Source organism: Panthera tigris, chromosome A3 (assembly GCF_018350195.1).
Source record: "Panthera tigris isolate Pti1 chromosome A3, P.tigris_Pti1_mat1.1, whole genome shotgun sequence".
Lineage (NCBI taxonomy): Eukaryota > Metazoa > Chordata > Mammalia > Carnivora > Felidae > Panthera > Panthera tigris.
Window position 1 is genome coordinate 12534617 of NC_056662.1, and position 25518 is coordinate 12560134.

The 25518-nt window shown below is 44.4% G+C and overlaps 1 protein-coding gene across 2 annotated transcripts in view; it reads right to left on the reverse strand.

Annotated features, from left to right (window-relative positions):
- The window catches only part of ARFGEF2 (ADP ribosylation factor guanine nucleotide exchange factor 2), a 98759-nt gene that overhangs the window by 58708 nt on the left and 14533 nt on the right, over positions 1-25518 (reverse strand). The window contains exons 3-9 of one of the 2 annotated variants that reach the window (XM_042980206.1): positions 25289-25412; positions 15928-16074; positions 14788-14967; positions 14090-14324; positions 4931-4999; positions 2892-3040; positions 141-271 (exon numbers count right to left, since the gene is read on the reverse strand). In XM_042980206.1, the coding sequence (XP_042836140.1) occupies positions 141-271; positions 2892-3040; positions 4931-4999; positions 14090-14324; positions 14788-14967; positions 15928-16074; positions 25289-25412 (1035 nt within the window). Of the gene's footprint in view, positions 1-140; positions 272-2891; positions 3044-4930; positions 5000-14089; positions 14325-14787; positions 14968-15927; positions 16075-25288; positions 25413-25518 lie in introns of both variants that reach the window. The other variant, XM_042980205.1, reaches the window with a different exon arrangement.

Below are 25518 nucleotides of genomic sequence, written 5' to 3' on the forward strand. Positions count from 1 at the left end.
ACACCAGGAATGTGGAAAGCTGTAAATTCCTGCATTTGCAGCAACCATGGGAGAAGGCACTGAGATTTTTTGGAACCCCCAAGATCCTCCTGGGTTATCTGGGTTATGTTATACACAGTCAAGAACTGCTGTCCGCTTACTTTGGATCTGGGGGGCCTTCACCAAGGGGCTTCATGGACAGCTTGCAAAGGGAGCGAAACACCAGGAAGGCGTCCTTCTGGAGAATGTGAGAGAACCTAGCGGCCACCTGATGTCCCTGTGCATCTGATTCCTGAGATTAGAAACAAATAAGAGAAAAATCAAACCGTCAAAACCAAGTAAGAACTCTTCTCAAAAATAAGAAATATAATTATCTCATGGAAATTAAAATTTTTTTATTTATTCAATGGGGGAACTGAGGAATGTGGGGAAGGGGACAATACGTCAAAATAGGAGCGATAGGGGAGTCATTATAGCAATTCTAAAACCTTGCTCCTTGTCCTTTAAAAAGTGGGTATGGATGACTTAATGATAAATGAGCAAACATAAAACCATTAAAAATCTAAGACAAATACAGTTGACCCTTGAACAACACGGGTTTGAACTGCACGGATCCACTTATCTGCAGATTTTTTTCGATAAACAAAGTACTGTGAATGTATTTTTTCTTCCTTATGATTTTGTTTAGTCTATTGTTAGGAATATAGTATATAATACATATATATGAAATATGTGTTAATCAACTATTTATGCTATGGGTAAGACTTCCAGTCAACAGGTTAGTAGTAGTTAAGTTTTGGGGGAGTGAAAAGTCATATGCAGATTCTCGGCTGCCTGCCCCTAGCCCCGGCATTATTTAAGGGTCATGTGTATAAGTAATTCTATTAGCTTGGATAGCAGTATTTCTAAGAACACTATTGCAGGGTAGATAGGGGAAAATGACAGGCATTTTAAAATATACTTCTTTAACTAAAAAGACTATATTTAAAAATTAAAAAAGTATTTGTAACATACAACAAAGATTAATACGCTCAACATACGAAAAGTTGTTATAATTCATTAAGGAAATACAGAAACCTTCCACCGAAATGAAAAGCAGGCAAAAAAAACATGAACAAGCAATTTACCAAGAAATGCAAATGACAGATTCACCTAAATAATCTTACTACTGATTATTAAGGCAGGATCCTTCTCCCAACAGACTAGCAAAATTCTGAATGAATTCTATTGCCCGGTTTTAATGAGGGAATGGGGAAATGAGCACTGATAGCCTACAGGTGGGCAGAAATTTGAGCATTACCTTCCCAGCAGGCTAATGTGATGTTAAGGAACAAAAGCCTTAAAGCTTCCAACTCGTGACCCAGCAATATCACTTGTAGGAATTTATCCTAAAGAAAGAATTAAGGACGTGCACAAGATTTATCTATAAGGATGTTCATTATAGAACCATTTCCTGCGATAAAACTGAAATGACATAAAAACCTAATGGGGAATTCGTAAAATAGATTATGGTAATCTATATGACAGAGTTTTACATGACCACTTAAAAAATTTGTTAGGTCTATACGTACTCATGTGGAAAGATGTCCATAAAATAGTGCTGAGTGAACAAAGTAAGTCACGGCCTGGTATACAAGGCATGTGTCCTCATATAGATTTAAGTACATCCCTGTTAGTGCATCCTTTCTTAATGGAAATGACATAACCCCATGGGGACTGCAATAGACTGAATGCTTATGCCTCCCACCCCCATTCATAAACTGATATCTAATCACCAAAATGATGGTATTTGGAGGGTGGGGACTTTGGGAGGTGATTATATCGAGAGGGTGGAGTCCTCACGAATGGGATTAGTGTCCTTATTAAAGAGGCCCAGAAAGCTCTGGGCCACAGTGAGAAGACAGCCATTAGTAAATCAGGAAATGGTTTCTCACCAGACGCCAAAACTGCTGGTACCTTGATCTTGGACTTCCTAGCCTCCAAAACTGTGAGAAGTCAATTTTTATTGCTTATAAACCACCCAATCTATGCTATTCTGTTATGGCAGTCCAAACAGACTAAGACTGGGACAGGTATCGGTACTTGGTGGAAGGATGGGGGGGCGGGTTGAAAAAAATCTTATTCTTTTTATGTATAAAGCACAGACACACATATAATACATAAACAGATATCCAGTTTATCAGTGGCTTTAAAATTCATGAAAGGGGGTGGTAAGTCAGAAAAAGGAATATATAAAAAGGCTTGGGGGGTGCTAATAACGCAAAAGGTTGAGAAACACTAGTAAAAAGGTGCAGGCAGTGGGTTCAGGTGGGATGTTAACGTCATATCTCTCCCTGTTTTGAATGCTTACATACAGCATTTTCGAGAGAACAACAAAGCTATTAAAGAAAAATAATATGGCAGACAGATCTAGGAGTCTGAAAGATGTTCGTAACACACATTAAGTTTAAAAAGTAGGTTACAAAACAGCATGTATCTCGTGTGATTACATCTAACTGAAAAAAAAGTATGAGAAGGGGAGAAAAATCTAGAAGGATGTAAGTAAAATGTTGGCCAAGTGTTATCTCTAGGTTAGGGGATTATAGATGACTTTTACTTCCCTATTTTTCCTCCTCTGTATTTTCTTATTCTTCTGTAACGAATGTATATTAAAGGAGAAGAAAAAGGGCAGGAAATCTAAGTTTTTACAAGTCTGAACAACAAGCGTTAACAACAATGTCCTATACAACCAACAGTAACACATTCCGGGAATGGAACCTACTAATAATACAAAGCGTATCAGGCCAGGACTGTGTGACTAGCTGAACAGGGGTTGCTGGTTTTCACTCGCTTCTTCTGCTAGAGATTTAAATCTGCATCTTCTAAAAAAGGAAACTTCGAGAGGCATCTGTATGGGAGGATCACCAGCATACCAGATTATCCGCTGATGACAAGGACTGCCTGTCGTCCGCTATCCCGTTGGTTTGTGAATCTTCATCAGCTGCTGGGGGCACAGCACACTCCTGGGACTCCATTTCACCTGGGACCCTCTCAGGTTCTGTCAGACCGTGCTTTTGTGCTGCTTCTTAAAACACAGGTGCAGAAGTCATCACCAAATTAGTACTTGGTCTAAAAGGTGGCCTGACCCCAGGAAGAAGTTATTCACATGATTTGCCAGCTCCTGCTTTTTCCCTTTTCCCTTCGCACTACCTTAAGAACTGACACAATATCGAAAAAGCCTTGGCCAAAGCGGTGCTTAGACTTTACATGTGTCCATTATCCACAGTCCCATTCCCTGGAGGTTTCATTCATACCACAGTCCATGTCAGTGGTGTCTCTAGAATTCAGCAATACAGCAGCCTACCCACCCCTGTCCACTTCTGGAAAAGGTTAGAAGCAGCTAAACCTGCAAAGCACAGATTTTCGTTTTTAAAGGGGCTACTAATATAGGTGTTAAAGAAGAGCCATGTAAATGAAAAGAATTTGATAGTTATGACAGAAGACCTTAGTCATGGAGCGGAGGGAGAGGGGGACCCCAAAAAAAAAAAAAAGACCTGAGCTTCCTGGCAGCCATGTGAAAAGGGAAAGATAAAGAATTAAAACTATTCTATTTTACTTTTTTTAATTTTTAAATGTTTATTCATTTATTAAAATAGAGACAGAGCATGAGTGGGGGAGGGGCAGAGAGAGAGAGACAGAGACACAGAATCCGAAGCAGGCTCCAGGCCCTGAATTATCAGCACAGAGCCGGATGTGGGGCTCAAACCCACAAACCATGAGATCATGACCTGAGCTGAAGTTGGATGCTCAACCAACTGAGCTAACCAGGCACCCCAAAACTATTCTATTTTAAAGACATTTCTACCAGAGTGTACATTTTTATGTTCTATTAATTTAATTCTACATTACATAAATAATGAAATCTATGAATACAGATTGGTGGTAACCTAAATTAACAAAAGGACAGGGCTTAGAGCAGTGTATCAAACTTCTTTGACCATGACCCTCAGCAAGAAATGCATTTTAATGGCTTGCCTGGGTGGCTCAGTTGGTCAAGTGTCTAACTTCAGCTTGGGTCATGAGCTCAAGGTTCTTGGGCCCGAGCCCTGCGTCTGGCTCCACGCTGGCAGTGCAGAGCTTTCTTCGGATTCTCTTTCTCCCTCTCTCTGTTCCTCCCTCCAACACGTATGTGTGTGCGTGTGTGTGTGCATGTGGGCTCTCTCTCTCAAGGTAAAAAAAAAAAAAAAAAAAAAAAAAAGACCCAGTACACGTGTGCATATAATAACTGAAGCACGTTTCATGAAACAGCGCTTAACATTACCATCGTGATGTATTCAGTTTCTGTTCTATTTTCATTTTATTCTCTCTCCTTTAAGAAAGGCTGATTGTAACCCCTGTTAAGTTAATGATTTCTCAATCCACTAATGGTTTACTGCCCCTGGAACCAAGTGTTCAACACAAAGGCACTGACGTAAGATTTGGGGCAAAAACAAAGAAAAAACTCATCCAACAGTCATTCTGAGCTATACAAGTTTAATTCCACCAAAACCACACCATAAAACTGAGGCAGCTATGAGTGAAGACTAACAAAACAAAGGTTCCCTGTGCATCGGATACCCACTGACATGATACATCAATGGTTGGCCATGAACATTCAGCAGCACCTCAGGACTCCCAGCCACTCCTGGGAAAAGCTGGATATATATGGGAATGGCTTTCTGTCTTTCGTGTGGAGCGCCCAATTCTAGCACCGTCAGACTGTGCTTTCTGAACTCTGAACCTGGCCCTAGTGAGAATAAAATTAATCACTAAAAAGAAGTAATTTCTGAGTTCCACATGAAAGATGGGCAGATACAGGCAGACTCAGTTTCCATGACTTCACCGAGGGTGGGCACTCCACCACTAAAATCATCTGCCCAAGGACTTTTTTGGAGGAGTGTGTAGGAAGAAAGGCTGGGCTCTTGGTTCTTACCTTTAACAGCAGATGTGACCACATCTTCTAAGATCTCCTTGACCACCTCCTGGGCTCCGTCATCAGTCCCTACACACACCCAGAGACATAAACAAATACATATGGGTATTTCCAGGGAAAGCAAAGGAAGGGGCAGAAGGTCACATCTCAAAAGGCAAAGGGGTCAAACGAGTCCTCTCCAAAGCCAAATCGGATTATGCCAACGAAAAACAAGTCCTGTGCAATCTGGAAACTCTCAGGCAGTGTCTGCCATGACTTTGAGTTTCCTTTTGTGGATCTCTCTTCCTTCTTAAGTCACAGCTATGCGGTCAAGGGCCCTCTCCACCACCCCAGAGTTTGAGGCAGGAGCTGGATCTCATCCAGCTACGCTGCTCAGCAGAACAAAAGACAGGGCTTTCTCTTGTGCCTTCATATCCAGTACCCCAGGGCCTTGGGAAGTGACATGCCCCCTGCTGCCTCTACTCCTCCACAATCTGACCCCAGAACTCAGCATGAGACTTCTAATGTGGTGAGGATTTAGTAAATTTTAAGTAAAATTATTCTGTACACTGTTAATACTTAAGCAAAGAGCTTCAGCACCGATTGTTCTAAAACTAGTTTTGGGAGAACTAGTAAACAGTTCTGGACTTGACTTTTAGGAATAAACATTACTGCCTTTTCAAACATCACACTGACCAAAACTTAACAGAGCTAAAATACCCCTTTAAATTCTTCCTCAATGAGGACTTGCAACCAAGCCCTTATTTTTATGAGTTCTGTGCTTGGCCCAAAAGGTCCTAGAGAGCAGCACAATGTATTTTCATTTCCACTGAGCACTTGACCCACCCAAACTATTTATTTGCTCCCCCTCCCCGACCACACACACATGCCCCAAGCTTTACGGAGGTACGACTGACCAATGAAACTACATAATAAGTATGTAAATGGCTAAGTAAATCTCTGGAAAACATTGATGTTGTGTGCCCTTTTCTTAGAGGGCAAAAAAGAGCTTGAATGAAAGAAAGTCCACAGCCGCAGTGACAATCTCCGGTACCCACGTCTTCACCTAAACAAGGGGAGTTAGCCTAGCTCCGCGTGTGACTTCGGGCATCCTCGTACTACCTTTGCCATTTTCACGCATCACTCGTATCAGTATATTACACGTGTACATTTAACAGTGCTCTTTACATTAACTCACCTTAAACAAGAATATTCACAAAACCGCAGGTTTCATGCACTAATTATATTCTCTGAATGCATGTTAAAATAAACGTGTAACTATTAAAATAAAAACTGTTTACGCATGAGCCACCTAAAATCACCTCATCTACATGTGACAAGATGTTTCCAACTTCCTTCCCAGTTCCAACATTCTCTGATGCTATATGTGCTGCTCCCCGCCACCCCCACCACAACCAAGCTTCACTGAGGTATAAGCGACGATTAAGACTTGTATATACTTGGGGCACCTGGGTGGCTCAGTTGGTTAAGCATTCAACTTCAGCTCAGGTCGTGATCTCACGGTCTGTGGGTTCGAGCCCTGTGTCGGGCTCTGTGCTGACAGCTCAGAGCCTGGAGCCTGCTTCGGATTCTGTGTCTCCCTGTCTCTCTGCCCCTCCCCTGCTCACGCTCAGTCTCTTTCCTTCTCAAAAATAAACATTAAAAAAAAAAAACCCAAACCTTGTATATACTTAAGGTACACAACTTGATGATTTGATATACATATACACTGTGAAATAATCACTACAGTCAAGCTAATTAACGCATCTATCACCTCACAGTTACCATTTTCTTCCTTTCCTGTGTGTGGTGAAAACACGTAGACCTACACTCAGCAAATTTCAAGTGTACAACACAGTACTGTTAACTATGTTTATACTGTTGGCATTTTGCACCTCCAGAACTCTGCCCCTTACATAACTGAAACTCTGTACCCCCGACTAGTACCTCCCCATTTCTTCAACCACCATTCTACATTCTGTGTCAATGACTCTGACTACTCTAGGCACCTCATCTATGTGGAATCACACGGTATTTTTCCTTTTTTTTTTTTTTTTTTTAATGTTTTGGTTTTGAGAGAGCGCAAGCAGGGAAGGAGCAGAGAGAGGGGCACAGAGGATCTGAAGCAGGCTCTGCGCTGAAAGCAGCGATCCCAACGTGGGGCCCTAAGTCATGAAATGGGAGATCGTGACCCGAGCCCAAGTCAGACACTCAACTGACTAAGCCACCAAGGTGCCCCCAGCAGTATTTGTCCTTTTGTGACTGGCTTATTTCACTTAGCACAATGCCCTGTAGATCCATCCATGTTGTTACAAACATCAGGATTTTCTTCTTTTTTAAGGTGGAATGGTATTCCAGTGTGCGCGTGCATGCGTGTGCGAGCGTGTATGTATGTCTGCACTTTATCCATTCATCTTTTGACATTTAGATTATTTCTGTATCTTGGCTATTATGAATAATGCTGAAATGAACACAGGAGCGCAGATGATCTCTTCAAGATCCTGATTTCATTTCCTTTGGAGATATACCTAGACATAAAACTTCTGGGTCATAAAGTAGTTCTATTTTTAATTTTCTGAGAAACCTCCATACTGTTTTCCATATGGGCCGTACTGATTTACATTCCCGCCAACGGGGCACAAGGACTCCCTTCTCTCCACATGCTCACCTAGCCCTTGTCTTTCACCTTTCTGATAACAGCCATTCTAACAGGTGTGAGGCGATATCTCATTGTGGTGTTGATTTGTATTTCCCTGATGATTAGTGAAGCTGAGCACCTTTTTAAGTATCTGTTGGCTATTTGTATGTCTTCTTTTGAGAAAGATCTATTCAGGTTCTTTGTCCATTTTTCAGTGGGTTGTTCGGGTTTGTTTTTGTTTTTGTTTTTTTTTGCTGAGTGGTATAAGTTCCTTGTATATTTTAGATATTAACTCCTGATCAGATATATGGTTTGCAAATAGGTTCTCCCATTCCACAGGATGCAGTCAAACTCCACTGGTTGTTTCATTTGCTGTGCTTATGCACTGTTTTTAAAGACAGCTGAATTAGCTGTGAACATTTAAGGACTGGGAGACATGTCATAAAAATCCAGATGTGGCTTCAGAAAAATTATCTGGCAACATCAGGCCACAGTGGCTGGACCCAGGAGTAACTGCCCCCTGTAGCCAGGGTGTGAACTCTGCAGATGTCCTGGTGCCTCGGTCCTTGCCAAGGTCAACAGTCTTTCATCCACTGAGGACAGGTGCTATCACAGTCAGCAGGAATGTGACACATGTCTGTCAAGAGTGCGGAAAAAGGGAGACTGACGGGGCTGGGTATTTGAAAGACATCAGAGAGACAATGTTCCCTTGTGGAAGTGACTTCAACACGGTAAGGAGGAGTGAAGGCTCTGGAGCCAGTGTGTCTGGTTCAGGTCCCCACTCTGCCACTTCCCAATGTGGGGACTTAGGTCGCCTGACCTGCTCGAGCCTCAGTTCCCTCAGGAGCGAACAAGGACGATTTCCACAGCACTTACCTCTGGGGCCTCGTGAGAATTCAATAAAAATAATACCCAGAAAGTGTTTCAAATGGCGCCCGGAGAGTGAGGAGCGCAAGGTTCATTTTTCTTAGGCCTGCAGAGTGTGACTGTGGTAAGATGCTCATAAGGTGCCCTCAGGACAGAGGACGTCTCATCTCTGTCATCTGCCTGGCCCTGGAGACTAAGTCCATACTGAACTTTCCCAACTAACCACGCGGAAAGCAGTTTCAGTTACTTCAAGCCATCACTATCTTTCATTCTGAAGAATGTCCATTTCTACAGGGATCTTCCTCTTCCCTCACTGCAGTTTTCCACTTAAACAGCATCAGGCCCACCATTATTTGGAGGGATAACAGTGTTTAACTCATTTTCCTCAATAGGCTGGATCCATAATGGCACCTGTGCAAAATCAAAATATTCTCGGGCTAGGAAGGGGTGGGAGATAACAGGAAGCCCTAATTCCAACAGAAGGTTCCTGCACAGGGAGCTGCTGCTGAAGAGTCCCCAGAGAGGCCCAGAAGTAGCAGGACTTCCCACAGTACCCCTGGACTGCTTCATGTCAGCCTGGGATAGGTCTCAGGAGAGGCCTTTCTGGATGACATAATAACCACTGAGAAGTCTGTTGTGTTTAACTTTCAAGCATGCTGTCAAATGTTAGGAAACCAAATCAAATCAAATCCTTGGAAGGTTCAGAGTATACTTAAAACACTCCGGTTTTGCTGGTTCTCTGGGATGTCCAACAGTCACCATTTGGCCATTACTGATTAGGCACCAGATCCTACCTGTTTCATAGACTCTGTCCCTACGAGGGTCACCTTGAATACGTTCAGATGAAAGAAAGCCTTGCTGCCATTCCCTCCCTAGCCAGCAGGAGAATAACCTCCATGGTGGGTACACCAGGTCCTGACTCATACCCTTAGTCCTCTAACAGAGCTCTAATTTTGTTTTGGAAGGGGCTGTCCCTAGATTCCTGGCCATCCTAGCAGAGACGGTAGCCATCTGACCAAGTTGCGGCCAATGAGGGGTAAGCGCAAATTACTGGGGATTGCATCGGGTTCCAGAAAGTCTCCTTAGAAAGGGGCATGACTCAGCCGGGAGTCCTTTAGTCCCACCCTCTTCCTCCTTTCTGCCTAGAGCAAAATGACAGCATCTGGAACCATGAGGTAACCTGGAGGATGAAAGTCACAAACTAAGAATAACCGGGGAAAAAATGGAAAGAATCTGAAACAGACCCACCCACATCCTGCTTTCTGTCCAGCGAAGCAAGGACCATGGGGGGTGGGGGGAGGTGGGGTGGGAAGATGCACTCACTCATTCGTGCAGTTAACATATTGTTAACATATTGAGTGCCTACAAGTTTGGCACCGTTCCAGGCGTTTGGACTCTATCACTGTTTAAAATGAAGATCCTGATCCTCATGGTGCTTACATTCTAGCTGGGATAGTAAATAACTATACATGCTGTGTCCTACAGCGCTAGGGGAAAAGTAGAGTGGGAAGAGGCAGATGTGGGATTGGAAGGGACAAATGTGAACCCATGGTGACAAGAAAACGTGACATGCCTGTTTCCTAGAAACTGGGGTTTGGTTGTGCCCAATGTCCAAGCACTTGGTAACATGTAAGAATACTAGAGGGAAAAAATCAGGGAACATAGCTGTTTGCTATCACATTCCAGCCACACACCAGTATGGTTCCTCGACAGGAAGAAATACATTAGGCAACCTCCTGTTGCACAATAAATGTCCCTTATACAAATGTTGTAACCCCATGAGTTGAAGCCTCCCTGCCAGACAGCCTGTGTCAAGAACAGGTCAGAAAGGAGGGGGGCCTGTGGGTACATTTTGTTATTTTCATAAAGTGTTGTTCTGAGACAATTTTTGTCCTCTCCACAAAAAAAATAAATAAATAAATAAATAAATAAAAATAAAAATAAAAATAAAATAAAATTCCTAAAGCAGAAGATCGGGTGCTAACATGGAAAATAGGCTCATGTTATTCTACAGGACCGTGCCTACTACCTTCACATCTGGTTACCATCTTAACTCTTTGCCACTGTTCCTTAACTCCTTTTTGAAGCTGAAATTTACTTGAAAGCTAATTATAGCAAACACTTACACAGGTCCCAGGGCCAGTCACTGGTCTCACTGGACTCTCACAGACCCGCAGGGCAGGTACTAGCTGTAGACTCATTTTACAGATGAGGAGCCTGAGCCCAGAGAGGTTAAAGATTCCCCCAAGGTCACAGAGCTACTACAGGGTAGAGTCATGGTCTGAAACCAGGCTGTCTGATCAGAATCTCCATATTGGTTGAAAAGAGGATAGCTTTTCTCTAGTGTATAGTACTTAGGGACTGGGTTGTTTTTCTCTTAAAGAATGAGATGCAAGAAGAAAAAATGAGCTAAGAAATGTTTAAACCCACAGGTATTTATGTACCCACAATACTCATTAGCTGTATAAATGCAAAAACGCTAATGTCTCATGCATGGTGGGAGCCAAAAAGTCAGGATCTTAAAAATGATCTTAAAAGAAAACAAGAAGTGGGGGGCCTGGGTGGGTCACTCAGATAAGCGGCCAACTTCAGCTCAGGTCATGGTCTCCATGAGTTCGAGACCCCTGTCAGCCTCTGTGCTAACAGCTAAGAGCCTGGAGCCTGTTTCGGGTTCTGTGTCTCCCTCCCTCTCTGCACCTCCCCCGCTCATGCTCTAGCTCAAAAATAAACATTGAAAAAAAAAAAAGAAAGAAAACAAAAAGTGACTGCTACTGGGTACAGGATTTCTTTTGGGTATAATGAAAATGTTCTAAAATTGACTGTGGTGATGACTGCAAGCTCTGCGAACATACTAAAAATAACTGAAGTGTACATTTTAAACAGGTGAATTTCTGGTACGTGAACTGTATCTCAATAAAGCTGTTTTTTAAAAAATCGACAAGACTAGCCAGGCAATGAGGAGGAGTGTAAATGGACAAATGGGGTGAGGTCCCCTAGGGAGACTGCTGGCTGTGCCCCCAAATTCACAGAAGCTAGCATATCTTAGGTTCAAAGATCATTTTGTAAGTTTACAAAGAGCAATCTAATGCATGTCTTGGACAAGCTGATAAAGATCTACCAAATGATTACTGACTTATCAACTTAGAATGAAAAACTTCTCAGCGGAAAGAGATACTCAAGTCTGCTGGTGAACTGTCTCCATGTATGCAAATTTCACCGTGGGAGGCAAGTGATCCCAGGAAGGCCGTGGGCAGGGTTCTCGGTGAATTAAAAAGGAAAATGTATGTGGAGTGCTCAGATGGCGAACTGGGTGCCTGACACAGTGACCAGCTGGTGAGGGGCGGCTCCAGGATGGTGAGGACTACAGGACGGACCCCACAGAAGGGCAGGCTGTGTCATCTCCAACGCAGAGACACTAGAGCCCGGGCCTCTCAGTGGGCCTCGACAGCCTGGACTCCAGCCCAGGGTGCCGTCTCCCAGCACCGTCCCCTCCACCACCTGCCTCTCACGCTGTCCTTCCTCTTTGGCTTCTATGGCTGCTCAACCCCTTCTTCTGAAGGAGAGGTTCTTTCTTTAGAGCTACATCTTGAGAACCAGAAGCCACTCACTCTTTTTAAGGGGAACAGACCCACTTCCATTCTGACCCACTATTTTGCGGGTTTGCTACTGGATTCTTACCGGCAATCCGGTTCCCATATTCTCGGGAGAAGCCTTGCAGAGGACACCAAGTACTGGCAACAAAACCCACAGCAATACAAGAATTACAAATCATTCTTTGTTACTGCAGAAGTTTAAGTTACGGTGTTTCTGCAAAACCGCATTTTAGAAATCAAGCTTTTTCCCCCCATTCATTCAAAAAAATGCATTTACTGACAGTCTGCCGTGAGTGTTGGGCACCATTCCGGTGTCGGGCACACAGTGGTGAACACAGCGGTCTAGATCTCAGCCCAGGGATAAGTGAACATAAATCCTTCAGTGATCTCAGGTAACAATAAGTGCTTTGAAGGAAAGAAGAGAGGCTGATGGGGCAGAAGGAGTGGCAGCTTCAGAGAGGGTGATCAGTTCAAACAGGGATACCTGAAGATGGGGGCGGGCGGGGCAGGGAAGGGACAGGAAGTGCAAAGGCAACAAGAGTACGCATGGCACTTTCAAGACAGAAACACTGCCTGCACACTGGGTGGCAAACAAGGGGGAAAGAGGTGTAAGACGGGGATAGGGAGGTGGGCAGGAGCTGGTCACACTGGGCCTCGGAAGCCACGGGGCAGTGAGGGCACAGATTTCATTCTGAATAGGATACGATGGGAAATTACCAGAGAGGGTTGGCTGGGGGGGGTGGGGGGGGGGTGGGCGGTGCTGGATCTAATTCATGCTTTTAAGACATCACTTTGGATGCCATGTAGAAAATGGGCTATAGTGGAAGCACTTTCCTGCAGCTAAAGAGACTGACATTTGTATCTGCACAGCTACGCTTACTACCTCGCATGTGTTTAAATATTAATACTTATGGATTGACCACAGCCTGATAAGGGTTACAGTAAAAACCTGGTCCTTGCCCTGAAAGCTTAAGAAGGCAAAGACGGTAACAGACACAGAGGGTGGGCCAGTAGTTTCTGAGCACGTTCCCCGAGACACAGGGCAGCAGGACCGAGGAGACAGCAACTCTGTGCTGGCGCTCAGGCACATGCCAGTCTTAGTGGCAACTGTTTCTTTTGTCCTTTCCTTGAGTAAAGACACAGAAAAACCTTCCAGCAACAGCACTTGGTCCGCTCCTGTGTATGCCAAGCATTCTGATAAATAATAGAGGAACAAAAGCTCTCAAATATGCATGCTTTCACAGAACACACGACCAACAGAAACTGCCATCAATAATGGGACAGAGGAAGAGATGAGATAAAGTATAAAGATGGGTCAGATATTTCATGCAGACCAAGCAGCCAGAGTGAAGAATTACTGGACAAGTATCATCGGGAAGGTACCTTCCTGGAAAAAATATGAATTTGAGAACGGGTTCGTAAAAACTGCCCAGGGCAACATGCAAACATTCAGAAATACTCTTATGATAATCCAATCCACCGTCTCATGCCTGATGCTTCATTTACGTGGAGACTAGAATCAGCTGTGGGATAGCTCTTTCATTTAAAAAAAGCAAACAAAAAACCATGCGACGTACTAGGTCACAGAAGGAGAAAACAAAGCTATCTGTCTGTCCATCTATCTGCCCGCTCGCTCATCCGCCTTCCTGCTTCTTTCACAGATGTCCACGAGTAGCCACTAACTACCAGGCTGTGGGCACAGTGCAGAGATCCCGTCCGTGTATACGTGACATGACAGATGAGGTCCCCTTGTCCTCCCCTGAGCAGATAAGGCAGGCACTGAGTGACTAATTACCCAAACAGTTAACCACTGGGAGAGAAACACCCCAAACTGAACCCACTGCACTGAAGCTGTAGCCTGATGCATTCCAGGGCCTATTTAGAGAAAACCACGCAGCTGACATCGGACATCATGCCTTGCTGACTATGTTCAAGAGAAAAGCAGCAGGGAAGGGGAAGGCCCAGAAATAGACAAGCTGCTATCAGAGCTTTCCTGCAGATGTTACCAGGCTCCTTCAACTGCCCCTCAGACACAAAATAGGTCCCTCTCACAGTGGGAAAGGGACATTGCCCAGGACATACCTGACAGCGACGGGCCTCTTTCACCAGGTGCATCTCCGTTCTCTGAGCTCTCTTTTCCAGAACCACTCCTGGCATGTTCACCATTAGTTAAATCTGTCTTTTCAGGAGTCGTTGGTTTGCTTTGTGCCTGGCTCTGCTTCAAATGACTGAACTTTGGGGACACTGTTGCAGCTTGGATCACAGGGGACTGGGGTTTTGACTGGACTGGTTTTTCCAATTCTCTGGCCTCCTGCAACTAAAAGGCAACAAAAAAGGGATTCGATCTAAATGGTCCCAGCATTGGGGCACCTGGCTGGCTCAGCTGGTGGAGAGTGCGACTCTTGATCTCAGGGTTGTGAGTTCGAGCCACCCCCTCCCCCGCCCCCGCCATTGGGTACAGAGATTACTTAAAAATAAGAAAATCTTAAAAAAAAAAAAAAAAAAGTCCCAGCATTTTGAGAAGGATCAGAAAATATGCCAGCCTGTTGCTTAAAAAAAAAATCCAACCAGAAGGATAACATTTTAAAAAGGAGATAAATTCTTTTGATAAAACTCAGAACAAATTCTCAATGTTGATTCCAAAACTCATGCTAGTTTCTCTGCCTTTTAAAACAAGAACAAAAACAGAATTCACAGGAAGAAGGGACAAACTTTAAAGTGAAACAGTCACATATCAGAAGATGTTGCATCCCTAGGAGCTGATAACTACTACCACTCACCACTTGGTTTTCCATGCGGGTGAAAATGACGTTCAGCATCTGAGTAAGGGTAGCCTTGGCAGTGGTTTGATTGATGAGATTTTTGCTGGCCAAATAGATATTGTAACATGTCCTAACTGTCTGCAGAATAGTACCCTCATGAATTTCAATGTGTGGGGACGTCACCGCTGTCAGAAGAGCCTAAAACGAAAACCCACAACATTCACCTTCACAAACACCCACCTGCTTCCCATCCTCCCACAGCCAAACTTTCATACAGGGTTTAGCTTTGTTTTGGTTTCATAAATTTTAAGATGGCTCTGCACACGAAAACTCCCCATTGCTCTGAGTTTAAAGATAATTATTAACTCTATAAAATCCAAATTATTTGATGTTAATTAAGTTGTGTTGAAGAGGGCTTTCTACCAGTTTACTTTTTTAAGAGCCAAAAATACAGACCATTCTCTCAGGAGGGAAATTGCTCTAATTCTATCTCGTCTATATTAATCACAAAATATACAGGTTTTGATAGGCAGTCAGTGTCCTAGTTCCCTGGAGGGTTTCCAAGAGAGCTTTGGGAGTGGCCAACACGGAACCATCCCACACAAAGCTAATACAGTTAGGACTTAAGATCTGGAATGTTGGCTACACCCATCCAGATCCTGTTTCCCAACAAGCAGATGGTACTACTACATGCTAAACCACTCCTGGCAGCACAAATGGAATGGAACAGGGAAATGGGATAAATGGGATGGGGGGAGGGGTTGGAATGGAACAGGGAAATGGAATGGGGGCGGGGGTGCAGGACAAGGGGCAGACTGGTATAAGATTATCAACAAGGACCCACTGAGAAATGGCAGATTGGGAATCCAGAATTTCAAGGAGAAAGACCAGGAGATTTCAAGCCGATCCAATTGACAAGCAATTTACATTGTTATTAGCGGAACTGTTTACTCTGAAAACACACCTGGTTCCACTCTTCTTGTCTCAGCCTGGGCTAACAAATTCTGACACTTAACAAAAGATGTAAGTGATGCTTACACTCTTCTGTTCCAGCTCAGCACCACCTGAGACAACTAACACATGGCAAATTAGAAATCCAAATTCCCAAAAGACACTAGCTTTATTTAAAATCCAGATCAGGCAAACAAACAGAAATACCTTAATTATTTGTAACTGAACTCCTTCATCGGTCTGAGGGCCCTGAAAGCAGTTGCAAATGGTTTCAACAATCCTGTCGATAAGCCGCTTCCCTGGGGCCCCACTGTCGGGGGCGTTGCCGGTGATGTGCCCATATGCGATGAGTTTCTAAATACAGAAAGAACAGACATGAAAAGTTTCTGCCTGACAAGGACTGAGGCTGCCCATGGCAGCAAAGGAAGTGCTTAACCTCTGGTTCCCACAGATGTCTCTGTTCTCCCGGGGCACGGCGGACACAGCCACCCTCTGGGCACAGTGTTCACCCTGTGTCCCCTGGCAGGAGAGCCTCAGGATGGTGAAACGGTGTCCAGTGGAACAGAGTGTAGGACAATCGCCAATACACAACCACTAGTGCGAAGGACTGAGGGACTAAAATCTGTACGGAATAGAGACAGGAAGTCATCAGTGCGAAACGGGCAGTGATTACTCACGAGCCCACTTTCTTTCTGAAGTGATAAAGATGGTCTAGAATTTGATCGTGGTGATCGTTGTACACCTGTCAACGTACAAAAATCACTGAATTGTACACTTTCAATGGGTGACTTGTGTGCATATAAATTGTATCACGAGCCGTTAAAAATCCGTATGTATGGATTTTTCTTTTTAAAAGGAAAGATACATAGGAAACAACTGATCATGTGTCTTGCTTGAGGGGGAACTCAATTCTGCACCTATGTATTAGACGTGTGTCAAGCCCGTGGCTGAAGAGGTGAGGGGTCACTTGGGCCATGCCCTCTGGGTCAGGCGACAGACTGGGTTGCAGAGGGGCTGCCTTTCAAAGGCCTGTGCCACCTCACTCATGACCTGGATTTCACCACAGAGAATCTGAAAGCCGGAAAGGAACCCAAAGGTCAGGGGCAGGATGATTTCCAAGCCTGCGTGAGACTCACAATCACCTGAGGGAGCCCACTACACATACAGATTCCCGGACCTCAACCCGGACCTGCGGAATCGTAACTTCTGGGGTAGAGCCTGGGAATTGGTGTTTTTCTCCAAGCTGTCCAGGTTATTTGGAAGGCTGCCCAGATAAAAGAATCACTCATCTGACACAACCCCTCTAGGATATGTGACTTCTAAGGCATTCTCTGCTTCCACTGACTCAAAGACTCTTTAAAATGCTGTTCTATTTTTTACCCTTTTTGGTTCCTGATTGGTCACATCCTTGCCTCTACACACACAAAATGACACAAGGTCCTAAGATTATCTACGGTGCTAGGAAAACCTGCCACTCTGCAGAGGCCGGACCCCGTTTCTCACTGGCTTCCCCCATCACTGACTGTGGAAGCATCGCCATTCAGTAAGCAGAAAAAAACAAGAGAGAGTGGCTCAGAGTAGAACATGATACTGCCAGATCGTATGACTGACGGAGCAGAAGAGGCCTGCACAGCCTCTGTTCATCAAGTCCAACCCCAGAGGTCACCACACAGGGGCAGGGGGTGGGGGCGGGAGTGGGGAAGTTGCGGGGGAGGGGAGGCGTGCTAAAATGTGTTTCTGAAAAACAGGTCAAGATGCCCTTTACCTCACCCCCCCTTCCCCCACTGCTGATGCACATGCAGGCTTCGGAAGAGGGCAGCACGGGCTGCCTGGTAAGTGAGTTCCTGTTCTTGACGTTGCTTCTGCCTTACTCCTAGTGGATGCATAAGCCCATGTGGAGCACTGGGTTACGAGTGGGATGGTTATAAACTCCTCAAATGTGACGTTAACAAGTAGGCCCCACAGAACTGATGCTGCAAAGCAGGACTGAGGTGAAGGAACCACTGGATATTTAATTCAAATACGAAAAGGACTAGAAGTAGTCTCTCTACAGACTCCTGTGAGGGCACATTCCCCTTCAAACTGAACAGGGTTTTTTTTTGTGTGTTTTTTTTTTTAATTTTTTTTTTTTTAACGTTTATTTATTTTTGAGACAGAGAGAGACAGAGCATGAACGGGGGAGGGTCAGAGAGAGAGGAAGACACAGAATCTGAAACAGGCTCCAGGCTCTGAGCGGTCAGCACAGAGCCCGACGCGGGGCTCGAACTCACGGACCGTGAGATCATGACCTGAGCCGAAGTCGGCCGCTTAACCGACTGAGCCACCCAGGCGCCCCTGAACAGGGTTTTAAAGCACGACATTATTCCCTTGTCTGTGCAGTGACACAGGGCCAGAAGAAAGAGTTCCCGTGACCTTCCTGTTCTGCCTTCTCACTCCTTGTGCCAGATATTGTTCTGGGCACTGGAGGTACAACAGGGAGTAAGATGGTCCTTCTTCTCATGGGGTTTATATTCTCCCGGGTGGGGGCAGGCCAAAGCCAAAAGTCCTGGCTGCGATCTCCAGGGCCCTGTCTGATTTGTAGACACTTCAAAAAGAGCAAGTTGCAGTGATCATGCATAAGACTATCTCATTTTTGGAAAATACAAACTGTGTGTGTGTGTGTGTGTGTGTGTGTGTGTGTGTATACGCGTGCGTAAATTTTTGTCAATGCACAGAAAAAAACCTGGAAACATAGCAGAGGTCCAGCAGCACAAGCGTGCTTGGCAAGCTCACTTGAGGAAAGCGCTTTGCATGGTGAGTGGGGTGGAAAGTTACTGGCAGGTTTAAGCAAAGGATTAACATGATGTGATACATTTCTAAAGACTCCCCCCGCCTCCCCCCCTGCCCAGTTCCTGCATGGAGGACAGACTAGAGGACAACAGGAGGAGAAGCAGGGGACTAGTGAGGAGGCTACCGAAGCTGTCCAGGAGGGAGAAGCTAGTGGCTTGGACTCTGGGAGGGTGACAGAGATGGAGGGTAGAAATTCCTGCTTTATTCCTTGTCAATGCAATGAGATGAGAAGAGGGAAGAGGAGGGAGGCCTCTGGGTAGCTGGCTCGCTCACCCCTGTGTCTAAGGAGGCTGCCTGCACAGGGATGTTCACTGTCACCCTATTTATCCATGCCCCTCAACAGAACAAGAGATAAATAAAATGGTGGTATCACATATCATACATCAGTCAAAAGAAACGCCCTGTATCTGCAGGTAGCAATACAGCCAGATCTTAAAAACACTACTGAATGTAAAAAGCTGCAGAACACCTGAAACTAATATTACAGGTCAACTTCAATAACATTTTTTAAAAATTATTTTAAAGAAAAGTATTAAATACTTTTGATAAAGAGGAGTGAAGACATGGAAGAGGCTGTGTGGGAGAAACATGACTGATTTGTGTTTGGGAAACACTGAGTAGTTATATTTGGTCCCCATCATCACCTACGGAGGCAGATGACACCACTGTTATTCTGTGTCTGAGGATCCCGGACCCTGGAAAGGTTAAAGAACTTGTCTCAGATGCTAAGCCATCTGTAAGCCAAGTCTGTGCTCTCAGTCTTGACTTATCTGCCTTCTTTATGGACAAAAAGTTGTCATACAAAGTTGGGGTCGTACGAAGTTACTGATATTTGAGTTTTTCAGTCCATGAGAATGACAACTTCATGTGGTTCAACCTAAAACAGTATTAAAATGAGAAAATGGGGCACCTGGGTGGCTCAGTCGGTTAAGCGTCCAACTTTGCCTCAGGTCATGATCTCACGGCTTGTGAGTTTAAGCCCGGCATCAGGCTCAGTGCTGGCAGCTCAGAGCCTGGAGCCTGCTTTGGATTCTGTGTCTCCCTCTCTCTGCCCCTCCCTCCCCCACTCTCAAAAATAAATAAACATTGGGGCGCCTGGGTGGCTCAGTTGGTTGAGCGTCCGACTCCGGCTCAGGTCATGATCTCTCAGTCTGTGGGTTCGAGCCCCGCGTCGGGCTCTGTGCTGACAGCTCAGAGCCTGGAGCCTGTTTTGGATTCTGTGTCTCCCTCTCTCTGACCCTCCCCCGTTCATGCTCTGTCTCTCTCTGTCTCAAAAAAATAAATAAATAAACGTTAAAAAATAAAAATTAAAAAAAAATAAAAATTAAAAAAAAATAAATAAACATTAAAATTTTTTTAAAATATTAAAATGAGAAAGAAATTCCATGTATCCAACTAACATTTTAAAGATGCAAATAAATTAGGGAAATTTGTCAAATTCATAAGATAAAATTCTACCACCCACAGGTAAGGAAAAAAACAATGAAAAAGACGAGAGGAAAAAAAGTATATTACCTACACAGGCAACTGGGTTTGGGGTTAGCAGTCTAAGGGATTTCAGTCTTACCTTTTTTTTTTTTTTTTTAAAGCGTTTATTTATTTATTTTTCAGAGAGACAGAGTTTGAGAGGGAGACGGGTACAGAGAGAGGCAGACACAGAATCCAAAGCAGGCTCCAGGCTCCGAGCCGTCAGCATGGATCCCGACGGGGGGCTTGAACTCACAAACCGTGAGATCATTACCTGAATTGAAGTTGGACACTTAACTGACTGAGCCACCCATGCACCCCCAGTCTTATCTTTAAAGTTCTAAAAAAAATATTTAACAGAGAATGTAATCATGTACAAGCTTTGATAATTATGAATGGCTTTTATTTTTAAATTTTTAAAAATATTTATTTATTTTTGAGAGAGAGAGAGAGAGAACGAACGTGGGGGGAAGGGGCAGAGACAGAGACGGAGACACAGAATCTGAAGCAGGCTCCAAGCTCTGAGATGTTAGCACAGAGCCTGATGGAGGGCTCAAACTCACGAACTGTGGGATCATGACCTGAGCTGAAGTTGGGTGCTTAACGACTGAGCCACCCAGGAGCCCCAATTACGAATGGATTTTAAGATATGCATTAAAAAATCCAAAGTTTTCTAGAAATAAGAACTAAAAGATAATGTTTGTGGTATGAACAAGACAGCTGAGACCAGTGGTTCCCTACAGCCTTCACTAGGACATAGAAAGAACTCTATTCATGTTTTTCTTATCCTTTTAAAAGTTCTATTTTTGTTTTATAATATAAATAATTTAATAAGAGTCGTACATGTACATAATCTTACCACTGAAGATATATGAACGTATTAAAAGGTTATTCTCAAAAAAATTTGGTTATTGACATATGTCCAGGGTACCCTGGAGATCACTGAGTTAGGCAAGACAGACCCTAATGCTCCTCCCCTGGGAAGGGGGAAGTGTGTGACAGACCAGGTACAGAAAGGAAGGAATAAAGAGGATCTTTACCTTTGGTAGAAGTGAGCACCAGGAGAACTCGGTAGGCTTCTCCCCGTGGGGAGAGGGAACTCTAAGCTAACTGTGCTCAGGACAAACCAAACCCAGAAGCATCTTTGCTACCCCATCACCTCTCCAAGCTCAAAGAAGGAATCCTTTATTTATTTATTTATTTATTTATTTATTTATTTATTTATTTAACGTTTATTTATTTTTGAGACAGAGAGAGACAGAGCATGAATGCGGGAGGGTCAGAGAGAGATAGGGAGACACAGAATCTGAAACAGGCTCTAGGCTCTGCACTGTCAGCACAGAGCCCGACGCGGGGCTCGAACTCACGGACGTGAGATCATGACCTGGGCCGAAGTCGGACGCTTAACCGACTGAACCACCCAGGTGCCCCATGCCTTTATTTATTTTTAAAAATTTTAATGTTTATTTAATTTTGAGAAAGAGAGAGAGAGAGAGAGAATGCGCAGGTGTGGGGGAGGGGGCAGAGAGAGAGGGAGACACAGAATCTGAAGCAGGCTCCAGGCTGTCAGCACAGAGACCGATGGGGCTCGAACCAACGAACTGCAAGATCATGACCTGAGCCAAAGTCGGCTGCTTAACCAACTGAGCCACCCAGGCACCCCTAAGAAGGATGCCTTTAAATGCCCAGAGCAGAATGCGGATACGTCTGCAGCAGTCTTCAATTCTGCCTAAACCAACTTTTACCCCTGGACACTGACCTTCCATTTCCAAGTCGGAAGTTACCTCTCCCACACTGGGAAAAGCCAGTCAAACAGGCTTTGAAGGGCAACCTCCAAGAGGAAATGCATTTCATTTAGTATTCCAGAGGGCACTGGGTCACTTTCTAATGTCATAAAAAGGACAACATATTTTGCATTTTGTATACAAACCAAAGAAATCCAAGTGTACCTATTAAATCACAGAGAACTTTCATTCTGTGTGGGGGGGGGGGTGGAGAAGAAGAGCTAACCATATGTCATAGGTCTCAAGACACTCTTAAATCTACAACTCGAGTCAGGACTGTGGCCTAAAGTAGAGCAGGATGTCAGTGTTTCCGTTCCAGAGTTCTACAAACAGACTATTTCTAGGAAAATATAGAACATAAATCATAAACAGCAGCATATTTTTAATCAAAGACGCCAAACCACAGGGTAATAGTTAAGAGGGGTGGTCAGCAACCTTTTTCTGTAAAGAACCAAATTTCTAGGCTTTGCAAGTCATGTGATCTGTTCCAACAACTCAACTCAGCCGTAGTAGTGGGCAAGCAGCCAGAGGTAATACATTAACAATGGGTACAGTTGCTGCTGTGGACTAAATGTTTGTGATCCCCTGTTCCTATGTTGAAGCCCTACCCCCAGTGAGATGGTATCAGGAGGAAGAGCCTCTGGGAGGTGATTAGGTTTAGGTAAGATCAGGAAGGTGGGGTCCCTCATGGGATTAGTGTCCTATAAGAAGAGAGCAGAGATCTAATGTGCTCTGTCTTGTGAGAACTCGGCTGTCTACAAACCAGGAAGAGGGCTCTTACCAGGAACTGAATCAGCTGGCACCCTGATCTTGCACTGCCCAGCCTCCAGAACTGAGGGAAGTAAGTGCCTCCAGCTTAAGCCACCCAGTCCGTGGTGTTCTGTTAGAGCAGCCTGAGTGGATTCAGGCAGCCGTGTTCCAATAAAATTTTATTTACAAAAGCAGGGAGCAGGCCAGATTTAGCTCACAGCTGCAGCTTAAGGACCCCTGGTTAAGAATTCAGACAGGGTGGGGAGAGTCCTAGATGCCCACTCAATCCCACCACTTTCTGGGCACGGGAGCTCCGTAGGGTGGTCACTTTATTCTTTAAGCCTCCGTTTCCTCCATTCTGAAATGAGGATGAGAGTTAAGTAACCAGAGGGGTGCTGGGAAGATCAGACACGATGCTGTGGACAGAGTTGATGCAGCACTCTGCACAAGGCCCAGCACTGGCTGAGACCTCAACACGCGTTAGACACCATTCTTTACACATCAGTCATGTTAACTCTCAGCACCAGCTTCAGAACTAAACCGTAACATGAGAAGGAAACAACTAAAGTTAAACTTATGCCAAATTTCCTCAGAAAATTTCACGGCCACAAATATTTCAGGATAGAAGCAGGACTTGGGTCTGCCATTTAAGAATTCTGGGCTCACAGTATGTTTCACATAGGACAATCTGTACAGAATCTGGATGAACGAGAAAAATGGCTTTTCATTTGGAAGAACTGCTTCCATGAAGAAACTGTCACCAACTTTCAAGCACAGACATATCAAAGAAGCGAGACTGGTAGAGTAAATATTAGACCACCAATGCCAAAAACGTGGCATGCCCACTGCCACTTGGCAGTCCTGTGCCACGGCAGACAGAACCAATCGATCACAGTCCTTTCTCAAGAAACCCAGATGAAGCTTCAGATAGCTTTTCAACACAGCTTCTGGGCAATTACAGAACCTGTTCACTATCCCTGCTCTAGAAAGTCCTGGTAAACTGTGGGCTTCTGACCATCATTTTTTAATTTATCAAGCTTTTTTCATTGATGCTGGTTGCTTGCTGGGGTTAAGAATCAAAGTGAGGTAACCACAAACCTCAAGAGTAGATCTTAAGAAAAAATACAAGAATGCTGGACCAGGAAGAATTAAGAAACCGTAGTTGTAGTCCTGTTTCTTTCACGCTACGTATTATCGGACAAGTTACCTTAACTTCTCTGTTCCTGCTTCTTCATTAAGCAAAGGTAATTTATAACAAGGTCACTGTGGCTCTAATACAGTCGATCCTCATCATTCCCAGATCCTGTGTTTGCAAATGTACCCACTCACTAAAATTTATTTGTAAGCCCCAAATCAATACTTGTGGTACTTTTATAGTCATCTGCGGACACATGCAAAGCGAGGAGAAAATTGAATCACCCGATGCGCACATTCCCAGCCGAGGTCAAACACAGAGACACTCTGTCTTCTCGTTTCAGCTCTTTTACTATAAACAGGGTCTTTTTCTGTGGCCTATTTCATGCCATGTTTTTTATATTTCGGTTCATTTTGTTGTTTTTTTTTGACATTAAAAAATTTTTTTAACATTTATTCATCTTTTTGATAGAGACAGAGCGTGAGTGGGGGAGGAGCAGAGACAGAGGGAGACACAGAATCCAAAGCAGGCTCCAGGCTCTGAGCTGACAGCACAGAGCCCGAGGCAGGGCTCGAACTCACGGACCAAGAGATCATGACCTAAGCTATAGTCGGACGCCCAACAGACTGAGCCACCCAGGTGTCCCAATTTTTTTGACGTTTAAGATGGCCCCCAAGGGGTGCCTGGGTGGCTCAGTCAGTTGAGCGACCGACTTCGGCTCAGGTCATGATCTCACGGTTTGTGAGTCCGAGCCCTACCTCAGGCTCTGTGCTGACAGCTCAGAGCCTGGAGCCTGTTTCGGATTCTGTGTCTCCCTCTCTCTCTGCCCCTCCCCCACTCATGCTCTGTCTCTCTCTGCCTCTGAAATAAATAAACCTAAAAAATTAAAAAAAAAAATAAATAAATAAATAAAAAGATGGCCCAAACACATTGCTGAAGTGCCGTCTATCGTTCCTAAGAGCGAGAACACAATGATGTGCCTTACGGAGAAATTACACGTCGAGATAAACTTTGTTCAGGCATGTGTTATAGTGCTTTGACCGTGAGTTTGATGATAATGAATCAGTAACATATATTAAATAAGGTGTCTTTAAACAGAAACACACCAAGAACAAACTTATGTACTGATTTATGTATTAATCAGTTGATGAACATGTTGAGGCCAGAGGCTCACAGGAACCTTACTCTGTACTTCCTGTGGGAACCATGGTTCAGCATTTGCTTATTCAGGATTCACAGGGACTTTATGGAATATTACCACAAATGATGAATATTGCTTATATTTCTCTACTGGATATTATGAATTTTAATGCCATCAAGAAAGAGGTGGCGTAAAAATACCACGTGCCCACGTATACCAACTCTTCCAACGAATCCTAAAGGTTTCAGTTAGAAAACCGCACATAAGACAGTACAACACAACATTTCTGGGGAAACACATTCTTCTTTAGCTGAGGTCAGATCAGACCTCTTACTTTTCCCTCCCTCATGAGACCTCCATAAAGAATACACTGGATGGCTCCTTTCCTCACTGCCCCTGTGAAAGGACCCCCCTGTGGCTTGGAGACAACCCTCCTGACACCAGCAAGTTTCAACGTGGTACCTGCAAGCAGTCGAGGGATGTGCTGACCACCCGGGGGGACTTGGACTGGCAAGCTAGCTCAAACGGAAGGAAATACTTGTCGGCTTCGATGAAGTTTGCCTTCGGGGGTGCAGCAGCGCCACGCCTAGGGAAGAAGCAGGAGAGGGCGGAGAGGGGAAATGGAAAAAAGTCTGCTTTTCTACACCTCACTCTAACTGCCCATCCCACTTGTAATCACTTGACTGGAAGTG